Source organism: Neodiprion virginianus, chromosome 5, assembly GCF_021901495.1.
Source record: "Neodiprion virginianus isolate iyNeoVirg1 chromosome 5, iyNeoVirg1.1, whole genome shotgun sequence".
Classification (NCBI taxonomy): Eukaryota; Metazoa; Arthropoda; class Insecta; order Hymenoptera; family Diprionidae; genus Neodiprion; species Neodiprion virginianus.
Genome location: NC_060881.1, coordinates 19,149,307 through 19,161,311, shown reverse-complemented (window position 1 = coordinate 19,161,311; position 12,005 = coordinate 19,149,307). Strand labels below are relative to the sequence as shown.

Genomic DNA, 12,005 nt, shown 5'->3' with positions numbered 1-12,005 from the left:
ATAATTGGCTATAATATGACAATAAATGAATTGTTCGTTTCGATATGGGATTCAATTCGACACGCAGTCTATATATTCCATAACATTGATATTCAGAATCAGGAGTAGGAATAGAAGTGGGATCAGGAGTAGGAGTAGGAATAGAAGTAGGATCAGGAGTAGGTTCAAGAGTGAGAGTAGGAATAGGAGTAGGATCAGGAGTTGGAGTAAGATCGTAGTAGAAGTAGGATCAGGAGTAGGAGTAGGAGTAGGAGTAGAAGTATAGGTGGCGGGTAGGGGCGGGAAGGATATGGTAGGGTAGGGTATGATAGCGGCAGGGGAGGGTTGGGTAGGGGGTAGGGTATAGTAGGGTAGGGGGTAGGGTAGGTGTTGAGTAGGGTAGGGTAGGGTAGTCCCCTTCTACTGTCACGTGCGGAGCGGTCTCGCATGCGACGACTTAACCCTCTAGGTGTTCGTAGAGGTTTATATTTTTTTGGTGGGTCGGGAGGTGATCGTCCTCTACAGGGCGTTCCCGGGAATAGGATTGGAGGATTTGATATTTATGGTTTTAGAAACCTTTATGATAAACCTTAAAATGAAGGAAAAGCAAGAGAAAATTCGAGACAAGGAAGCTTACAATATGTTCTTAATCTAGTTGTTTCCACTCATTCAACTACTCACTTTTCGGTGGTTACAATCTGAATGGCTCACGCTCTCACACGATTATACTCAATAGTAACACTCACATACGCTTATCACTACACTTCTCTAAGGAGTTCGTGGCTCGAGGTTCAACACTTATTACTAGCTTCAAAGACTGACGCCGCGACGCGAGATGCTTTGGAATACCGCTTGTAGAATTAGAGGTGTTCTCGCTCTAATCGTCGGTGATTCTAAGTCTGATACTCTTCACACAGCAGCTCTGAAGGAGCCCGGGTTCCGTAGATGTCGTTCTTAGCTGTCTCTAACGGGGACTGACTTCGCTCGCTCGTCCGACACCCCTTGGAGCGTGGCTCGCCTCGCGACGGTCATCCTCGAAGCGCGTGATCTCGCGACCGCCTCATCCCGGTGTTGATTACACCCGGGATCTGGCGGCCGCGGAGACGCTGACGTTGCTGTCCGTCAACTACGCCGTTGCGCTCGGTTATGCCACGAACTGTTTTGTAATGAATATTTTATATAGATTAACTAATATATTTAAGCTATGCTTCCTTGTCTCTAAAGATATTAATAACTGACATGATTTATGATAGTTGGTGTAAATATGCGGCGCTCGTGACACTACTACTTCTACTCCTACTCCTACTCCTGATTCTACTCCTACTTCTGCTCTTGATCCTACTCCTATTCCTGATCCTACTCCTAATTCTACTCCTACTCCTTCTCCTACTCCAACTCCGACGATTTCCACTACTTCTGCTTCTATTCCTATTTCTACAGCCATCCCTGGTCCTGATCCTGATCCTACTCGTGTTCCTACTCCTGATCCTAGTACCACTCCTACTTCTGATCCTACTCCTTATCCTACTCGTGATCCTTCCCCTGATCCTACTCCTGATCCTACTCCTACTACTCCCACTACTTCTACTTCTACTCCTATTTCTACACCCATCCCTGATCCTACTCCTAATCCTACTCCTGATCCTACTCCCGATCCTACTACCAGTCCGACTTCTGATCCTACTTCCACTTCTACTTCTGTTCCTACTCCTAATCCTACTCCCACTCCTACTTCCGATCCTCCTCCTGATCCTACTACTCCTACTCTATTAAATATTATATAAATTTTATACTCACAGTGCACAAATCCTCGTCATCCTCGTCCTCCTTTTCTGAGTCCTCTTCCTCGTCCACCTCGATCACCTTCAACCACCACCAACCACCTCCAACGACCACTGCTAACCACCTCGGATTATATCTCGAATACTAATTAATATTTTCAGGATTAGAACACATCAAAAATATTGTGTAAGGATTTACATAATTTTGTAAGTGACACATTTTAGCAAGAAGATTATGAGAAAATTATAGAAATTTCACTAGCGCATTGAAAGCTACTGAATTCAGGCTTGCGCGAAAAATGGATTGAAATAATTTATTGTAAACATGACAAGTTTGAAATATTTTAGATAAAATATAATTAGAATTGCCATTAAATATTATAAAAATGTTATACGCACCGTATAGACATCCTTGTCCTCCTCGTCCACCTTATACTCCTCGCCTTCCTCGTCCACCTCGATCACACGCAACCACCCCTAACCACCTCCGACCACCCTCAACCATCGCCAACCACCTTGAACGACGCTAACCACCTCGTGTTATACCTCGAATACTAATAAATATTTCCAGTATTAGAACACATCAAAAATATTGTGTAAGGATTAATATAATCAATTAATTATTTAATAATATAATGAATTTCGTTAACACGTTTATAGGTACTGAATTTCTGCTTGCGCGAAAAATGAATTGAAATAATTCATTGTAAACATGACAAGTTTAAAGAATTTTGGAATGAATATAATTACAATCGGCATTAAATATCATAAAAAATTTTCACTCACCGAGCACAAATCCTCGTCCTCCTCGTCCACCTTGTTCTCCTCATCTTCCTCGTCCTCCTCCTCGGCCACCTTCAACCACCTCCAACAACCATCGATACCCACCTCCGGTTACACCTTGAATAGTAATAAATAGTTACAGTATAAGGACACATCAAAAATATTCTGTAAGGATTAATATAATCGATTAATTAATTAATAATATAATGAATTTCATTAGCACGTTTATAGCGACTGAATTTCTGCTTGCGCGAAAAATGAATTGAAATAATTCATTGTAAACATGACAAGTTTAAAGGATTTTGGAATAAATATAATTACAATCGCGATTAAATATTATAAAAATATTAAACTCTGCGTGCACAAATCCTCGTCTTCCTCGTCCTCCTCCTCCTTGCCCTGCTCCTCGTCCACCTTGATTTCCCCCAACCACCCCTCACCACCTCCGACCGCCGATAACCACCACGGGTTATACCTCGAATACTAATAAATATTTTCAGTATTAGGACACATCAAAAATGTTGTCCAAGGATTAATATTATTTTTCCTTCGACACATTTTACCAAGAAGATTATGAGAAAATTATAAAAAGTTCAAGAAATTTTATTAGCGCATTGATAGCTTCTGAATTTGGGTCTGCGCGAAAAATAAATTGGAATAATTTATTGTAAACATGACAACTGTAAAGAATTTTAGATAAAATATAATTACAATTGCCATTAAATATTAGAAAAATGTTTTACTCATCGTGCACAAATCCTCGTTCTCCTCGTCTACTTCGTCCTCCTTCTCCTCATCCATCTCGATCACCCTCAACCATCCCTAACCACCTTCAACGACCACCACTAACCACCTTGGGTTACGAGTATACCTCGAATGTTGATAAATATCTACAGTAAAAATTAGCACACATCAAAAATATTGTGTGAGGATCAATATCATTTTTTTATTGACACAATTTACCAGGAAGAATTTGAGAAAATTATAAAAAATCATACAGAAATCTCATTAGCGCATTGATAGCTACTGAATGTAGGCTTGCGCGAAAAGTGGATTGAAACAATTCATTATAAACATGACAAGTTCAAAAAATTCTAGATAGAATATAATCACAATTGTCATTAAACATTATAAAAATGAAATACTCACCGTGCAGAAATCCTCGTTATCCTCGTCCACCTCGTTCTCCTCGTCTTCCTCGTCCTCCGAGAGTCGCGATTCACCAGCTAGCGGACCTGGAGCGCCGAAACTACAGAGCGCTTGTCCTAGAAGTCAAGTTTCACCAGGTAGCGGACCTGGAGCGCTGAAACTACGGAGTGCTTGTCCTAGAGGTCGAGTTTCGCAAGGTAGCGGACCTGAAGTGCTGAAACTACGGAGTGTTTGTCCTAAAGGTCGAGTTTCACAAGGTAGCGGACCTGAAGTGCTGAAACTACGGAGCGCTTGTCCTAGAGGTCGAGTTTCACGAGATAGCGGACCTGGAGCGTAGAAACTACGGAGCGCTTGTCCGGAAAGTCGCGTTTCACCAGGTAGCGGACCTGGAGCATAGAAACTACGGAGCGCTTGTCCGGAAAGTCGCGTTTCACCAGGTAGCGGACCTGGAGCATAGAAACTACGGAGCGCTTGTCCGGAAAGTCGCGTTTCACCAGGTAGCGGACCTGGAGCATAGAAACTACGGAGCGCTTGTCCGAAAAGTCGCGTTTCACCAGGTAGCGGACCTGGAGCATAGAAACTACGGAGCGCTTGTCCGGAAAGTCGCGTTTCACCAGGTAGCGGACCTGGAGCGTAGAAACTACGGAGCGCTTGTCCGGAAAGTCGCGTTTCAACAGGTAGCGGACCTGGAGCATAGAAACTACGGAGCGCTTGTCCGGAAAGTCGCGTTTCACCAGGTAGCGGATCTGGCGCGTAGAAATTACGGAGCGCCAGTCCCGGAACTCGAGGTGCACCAGGAAGCGGACTCGGAGCGCAGGATCCAGAAGGTAAAGAACCCGGTACCCGAAATCTGCGGAGCGCGATTTTCATCCGTCCGCTCTACTGCGCGGTTGTTTCCAGACTGAGGAATTCGGCTAGCTGATTACTGTAGATCGATGACGTCAACAGAAAAAAAATTTTGGGTGACATCACTTTCTGAAAATCCGATCATCCAAACTATGATTTTGAACTATAATATTATGTGTATGATCTATGATGTGTGATGCATGATATGAAAAGATGTATCATGAATTGAATTGAAACTCAAGTACATGAATCTGTATCGTTTATATTTACCTCGAAATATCAAATCTCTTATAGGCGACAGTCGCATCTCTAAGTTTCTCAATTTATTTTTTCAAAGTTTTTTAGTAAACAACTTTGAGCTGCAAATATTTTGAAAAAATTTAAACTACTTCATTTTATTTTGTTGAGCATTTTTGAGATTACGAATTGAAAAAATTGAACGTCTCAAGTTTGTAAATAACTGAAAAGTGAAACATTTTTTTCCTTGCTAGAAGCACGTTGAAGATATGTGAAGGCCTATTTTAAGAGTTGTTCAAGAATTTCGAAGCGGTAACTGGGTTTTATTAAGAAAAATTGCGCAAGATCGTGAATACATGCATATGAAAATGAATAACGAAAATGAATCTATCATGGGGTTTGTTACAAATTAACTGGAATGAAGTATTAAAGTCTTGTGGATTTATTTTGTATTTTGATAAGCTGTTAAGATTGTCTTTTAGTAATACAAATTTTGGGAAGGTGTCGAAAAATAGCTAAAAACAATATTTTACCCTCATAATAGTGACGTCCTTATCAAACCATATTTTCCTTCTCAATAGTTGATATGCTAAATATTAATTATTATCAATTCATAGTTTCTCAAAGTGTTAAATAGGACGGGTAAAATCTGGTTTTCACAGGGCACATTTTTTAATATTCAGAATTATATAAATAACATTATTGAAAAATCAACGGCTATTTGTCAACAACTGATTTCCAAGGGAAATCATCCGGTACCATTCAGATTATTAGATTCTATTTCCAACGCAACATTATCCGTAAAGTCAATTTTTATCCTGTCGGCTGAACGTACTACCGTTATCAAAAGATACTCATAATTATAATCTGCTATTCCGCATGAAAAAATATTAAGGCGAGTATAGTTATACCTTGCACTGTTGCACATTTGTTTAAATTCAAGAGGTGAGAATTAGCTATATTGTTACGTGCCTGAAGGTGCAGTTGTAAAAGTTGAAGAGGCTGTTCAGAAAGGGACACGTGGTTTGTAGCCACCTACAACAAAAAGCGTACCGAAAACGGTAATCGAAAGTACTATAGCAAGAAGATAACCTGAGAATTTATTTACACGTATTATAATTGGCCATATAAAATACTTTGTCGCAAACCATAATCATCCTTGTGATATAAAAATATTTTTTCGGAATATTTAGTGCTACAAGTCCGCATGATAGGTTTTTATTATTGTTAAGTGAAAAGCGTGTCAGCCCAAAAAGTATAGGCACGTGGCTTTGGAACTGGACATAGATGGCAAAAAAAAAGTTAATTGGTTGAAAATTTTCGAAAGCTTGGAGTCGTTGGCTATTACCATCGACACTTCGCAAACATGTTTCTGCTTGCAGAACTTCACGAAAAATCTGAGAAACATCAGAAACTCGCACCTCGGTTCATATATTTTATATTCCAAGAATATCAATTTCTAACTCATTCTTCATCAAGTTCAACTCCGTTTATTTTCTCAGTTTCAATCACTCTGGAAGTATCGACTCCATCGTTCAGCAAACCTCAGGGTCGACTTTCTTGGAATAACAATTTTACACTCAACAGTGTTTTCTTGACGGTTAAAAATGATACTCATTGCTATCAATTTAACCTATTTTTTCCCTCTGATACTAATTCTTTTTCTGGCCGTCCTTTCTCTGCTTACTAGATCAGAGTACAAATTCGAAATTTTCAGGTGAGTTGAAAAATTAACGACGGAGCCAGGAATCGAACCTGGTATCTAGAGATGCTTTACGGGAGATTTACTCCACTAGACCACCTATCCGCCCTGACTACAGTGTCATTAATTTCTCTCATTCCCTGTATTCGAAATTGTTGTTTTCGTGTGCCTTTGAATATATATATATTTGAAATTCGTCGTGAGAGGCACATTTTTAGGACTTGCTTGAGAGGGCATACGGAACGCTTGCTCAAATGCTACTTCTATTTAGAACTTAGCCAATCGGAGAAATTTTCGGGTAAAATTGCTCCTGATATCAGGAGAACATCTCAGCCCAGGAGGTTGCAATATACAGTTGAAGGTTGACGTGCAATATACATAACTTCAGGAAGAATATATAAAATGTTATATGAGATAGTTACTGTTGTAGTTTGTAAGTTGAGTTTAAACTTCGGCCTGCGTACAGCTGCAACGGCTCTCTGCAGGAAACGATGTGTCTAATATTGTATACTGTTACTATTTGATGTAAATCAATGAACGAATTGATTTTACCCCATATTATACGTATTTTGTGAGCTGTTGTGCTACGATCTGTGAAATACCTTTTTTTGTTAAGCTCAGGGTTCAATTGTCTTGGAAAGGGTCATTTTAATCGTTTTAAAGGCAAAAAGTTTTTTGCTCAAACGTGAAAGAAAAAGCAAGGCTAACCCTTTGGATTTTTCCTATCGGAATTTGGCTGATTTTGCAATAGTTGAATAGATTCTTTGACGCACCACGTCAACATAATTTTGCAAGAAGAATCGATTGGGCGCAGTCCGAATGCGCTGCGAGCAACGAATCAAAAGGTACAGCCGAAAAACGAAAGACTTTATACTTGACTAACATTGCTGAATCTAGCTGAAATGAATTTCCTCAAATGAATTTTCTTCAGTCGTTGATCATTTCACAGTGATAATAATATCTGACACTGCATTATGCATCTGGGTACACGTGATAGTAACATTTGTTCTTGTAATCTTTACGTACCGACCGTTTGCCGAGTTGAGTTGCGGAACTTAAAGGGCGCCTTCTTGAAACGATTAGAACTAAAAATGGAGTAGTTAAAATTTTCCCAAAATATTTTCATCTCAAATTTGACTTTGTAAAAACTTTAAAAAAATTAATTGAACGTCTTAGAGATGCTACTGTCGCCTATAAAAGATTTGATATATTCCGATAAATAATATAAACTATACACGTTCGTGTATTTGATTCACATTTATTTTTCCGTTGAATAATTTCCGCGTACGTATTTCTTATTTTTTCTATTTTTCAATTTCACAGTGACGACGCACAGTGGTCCGAAAGCCCGAATTCTCGGCCAAAACCCCCAAAACCGAAAGTTATCATCCGAAGTAAAGTTTCATATATTTTTCAAATAGATAGCATTAGAGCTTTGAAATCCAAAAGGGCAGATGTTCATATTCATTCCATGGCCTGTGGTAAACCCTCGAAAGTGACCATTGTCGAGACCCGCGCGGGACTGTGGTGTGTGCACGCCTTCGAGCGCGCGAAAAAAAAGCCTGTAGTTTTTTCAATTTTCATCATAATCGAGTGAACCAAAATGGATGTTATTCCTAAAGGTAAGTGAACTACGTAAATTTTGTGAATGAACCAAGTTACGGAATTTATGGTGACGATATTAACGATGCAATACGAGTGCTGCAAAATAACCTATTTCATTGAATTGCATTACTATCTGTAGAGAATTATTTATGATCCCCGGAGATCCTACGGAGGTGTCAACGATTCCTAGTGTGAAAAAGTATAGAGAATGTGTAACCGTTGGCATCACGTACTCTTTTTTGCTCCATTGGTCAAAAATACGCATTTTTTGAAGCAGTGTTTTGTCGACTCGGTCGGAGCCTCGAGGCCCGCCTCGTGGGATTAGTGTAGCGGGGCGATGCAGACCTTTTCTTTTGTTCACATATACCTGGAGACCGTTAGAAATGTATCTGATGTAATATACATGGTGTCCAATTTGAATTTCATTAAACTCGCACTACTGAATATTATCATGAAAGTGAATAATTCTAATTTATAAATTATCAAAAGTAAGTAAAGTATTTGCATTTTCAACGATAGGATCTAAGACGGAGGTTGCGCAGTGGACACGACAGCAACTGTTTGATGCCGTGCATGAGGAATGGGACAAAAATCTCGATACCCTTATCGAAAATTTAGGCGTTAAACTGTTCAATAAAGCACCACATTTGTTTCGCATCGAAGATCGTTCGCGACAGGCGTTGAAAAAAGTCATTTGCAATTTCAAAATGAAATGGCGAAATGCTTGCCGCATTAAGGATCGTTTTCTGAAAAATAACAGAAGCTGGTTGGATCAGTCGATAAGCGTTACGGTAAATATTGATTGTATAGAAAGTAATGTACCTAAGTGTGACAGTATATGAAGTAACTAATTTAATTATTCACAAAACTAGGTCATCTTTCTGGATCAAGAAGCAACTGCAAATGATAGTGAGGATTCCACAAAATCAAGACACAGTGGTGGGCGTCCCCAAATTTCTTTTTCCGAATCGAGCGACCGCGACCGTTCCAAACGGAGGAAAACGCAGAAATTGCGTGAGAGTTATAGCGCGGACGAGCTCTCCTATGCTGCCCAAATGAGTCTTCGCGAATCTGGAGCTGTCTCAACAGCTAGAAACGACGATGTAACCGCCAAATCTCCCACGCAAGCAGTAAAGTACATATCTGCCATGCAAAAGGTCTCTAAAACGGAAACAAAAATGTCCCCAAACACTGCTTTAGCCCTCGTTCTTGATTCAAAATTAACTAAGTCGCAGTACATGAATATCAGGCATACCACACAATTATGCAATAGTACAGTTTTTCCAAGTTACAATTCCGTTTTGGAGGTCAAAAAACTTTGTTATCCACCAGATATTTCTATTTCTGAAAACTGCGCCGAAGTTAAATTGCAATCTCTTCTCCACCACACAAGCAAACGAATTTTGGAACTTGAAAACGATGTTTTGGATTTAATGAGCGGCAGTGTACTGCAAAATTTGATACTCGTTGTTAAGTGGGGGTTCGATGGAAGTTCTGGACAAAAGGAATACGAACAAAAATTTTCGGACGAAGGTAGCTCCGATTCGAGTGTCCTCCTAACTTCCTTCGTTCCCTTACAACTTATTGGCCACGACGGAGATGAAAATACAGAAATTGTCATTTGGAAAAACCCTAGGCCTTCTTCTCCATGGTATTGTCGACCGATTAGGCTTCAATTCAAACCCGAAACGGAAAGATCGATAATGGAGGAAAAGCGCGTCATTGACGATCAAATTGCAACACTTAAACCTTTGCAGACGGCAATTGACGGCAAAGATTGTAAAGTGAGTTGCAAATTAACTTTTACCATGATTGATGGAAAGGTTTGCAATACTGTAACTGGTACGAAGTCCTCAATGAGATGTTACATTTGCAATGCAACGTCGAAAAATTTTAACGATCTGCAGGCTATGCGAAAAATAAGAGTCGATGATTCGAAATTGATACACGGATTGTCAACTTTGCATTGTTGGATACGATTTTTCGAATGTTTACTGCATATTGGATATAAACTAAAAACCGAAAAATGGCAGTCTCGTGGCGAAGAAGCTAAAAATGCTTTGAAAGAACGTAAAAGTTCCATCCAGAAAGCATTCAAAGACGAACTGCACCTCCTCATAGATCGACCAAAGCAAGGCATGGGCAACTCAAATGACGGCGATACGGCTCGGCGTTTTTTTGAAAACACTGAAACGTCTGCTCGCATTCTTGGGGTCGATGCTGAGTTAATGAAAAGATTTCACGTAATTTTGCAAGTTATTTCATGCGGGTTTAACGTCAGAGTAGATTCGTTTGGAAAATATTGCAACGAGACTGCTGATCGATTCGTTGAATTATACCCATGGTATTGTATGTCCCCAACCGTACATATGGTACTTATGCATGGCCCACGGATTGTCGAATTAGCCATTTTGCCAATAGGACTGCTCTCTGAAGAAGCTCAGGAGTCGCGAAATAAAGACGTACGGAATTACCGCGAACATTACTCACGAAAATGCTCGAGAGAAAAAAATATGGAAGATATATTTCTCCAACTTCTAGCTTCTTCAGACCCGTTTATTTCGAGTTTCCGAAAGGCACCTCCCAAAGTGGGAAAAAGCTTGTTTCCTGAAGCGATCGCGCTTCTAAGTTATGAAAAATTTAGTTTTGAAGAAGGCGACGCAGACAACGTCATTCATCAAAACGACGTCGATGATGAAAATTCAGATAGCGATTAATATGTGTCTTTAAAAATTATGTTACTTTGTTTGATAAGAAAAAATCTGTATGAATTAAAGAAATTAATTTACAAAATATCAGTTTTAACAAAATTGTACCATTTTTCACAAAATATTCCCGCCATTTTGGGTCCACCATTTTAAATTTCGCATTTTTGCATTCGTTTTCGGAATCGGCGACCCCAAAAACATTACTAGTATGAATTTCAGCGAATTTGTATCATTTTTCACGAAAAACATCCGCCATTTAACGTCCGCCATTTTTAATTTTGCATTTTTGTTTTTTTTTCGGAATCAGCGACCCAAAAAACATTCGGAGTATGAATTTCTAAAAATTCGTACCATTTTTTGTAAAAAATATCCGCCATTTCGGGTCCGCCATTTTGAATTTCGCATTTTTGCATTCATTTTCAAAATCAGCCAGCCAAAAAACTATAGGCACAGTAATACTAGCAATTTTCACTGAGAAATATTTGAGTTATTAGTTTTGACCAGGAATTCGGGCTTTTGGACCACTGTCAATATTTTGCACGCGATACTTGTTGGTTATGAAGAACTTCTTTTACCGGCGTGGTCAGTTCCTTGGTTGATAATACGTGAAACTGCTAATACCCCTAAACCCGCCCAGACCAGCCGAATTGTTACGAAAAATTACCCAGGACTGTGAGTCTTCAGACAACGACTCTGGAGTATAAAATTAAATCAGTTTTCATCTTGTATTTATTTTTTCTTGGCCAGTCTTAGCGGCCAATGGCTTTGATTGAATTTGTTTTTGGAATTCGGTTCGACTTTTTGTATCGATTACATCAGCTTATGTTATTAATTATTTCTTTAGCTAGACTTTAAATACTGACTACAGGATTTTAAATAACGAACGCGTGGTCTTTTGTGTTTGCAACATTGCTCAGCTCAGACGGTAGGAAAATCCTACCAGCGTCAGTCGAATTTAACTTATGCATTTGAAACGTGGCGCCATCTCTTGGTAAGCATAACTACTTTATAATAATCACGAAAAGTTCTGCGCACTTGTATCGGCTAGATTTCACCAGAGATGATTTCACATCGTGTCAGAATAATTTTTGAGCAAACCAACTTGAGGAATCACTTTGACAGTTTTGAATATTTTCGTCTACAGAAAATTTTTAGTAATTACTCAGGGATTGCCCAAGTTTTATTATAATAACATTATTTTCTAAAATTAGCAAA

General features: G+C 39.3%; 1 protein-coding gene across 1 annotated transcript; it reads left to right on the top strand.

Annotated features, from left to right (window-relative positions):
• Positions 1 to 814: 814 nt before the first annotated feature.
• Positions 815 to 1,763, top strand: LOC124305590 (putative uncharacterized protein DDB_G0290521). Its single transcript, XM_046765169.1, has 2 exons — positions 815 to 920; positions 1,420 to 1,763. Exons 1-2 carry the CDS (start codon positions 815 to 817, stop codon positions 1,761 to 1,763), a joined length of 450 nt encoding a protein of 149 aa, XP_046621125.1.
• The last annotated feature ends 10,242 nt before the right edge of the window (positions 1,764 to 12,005 follow it).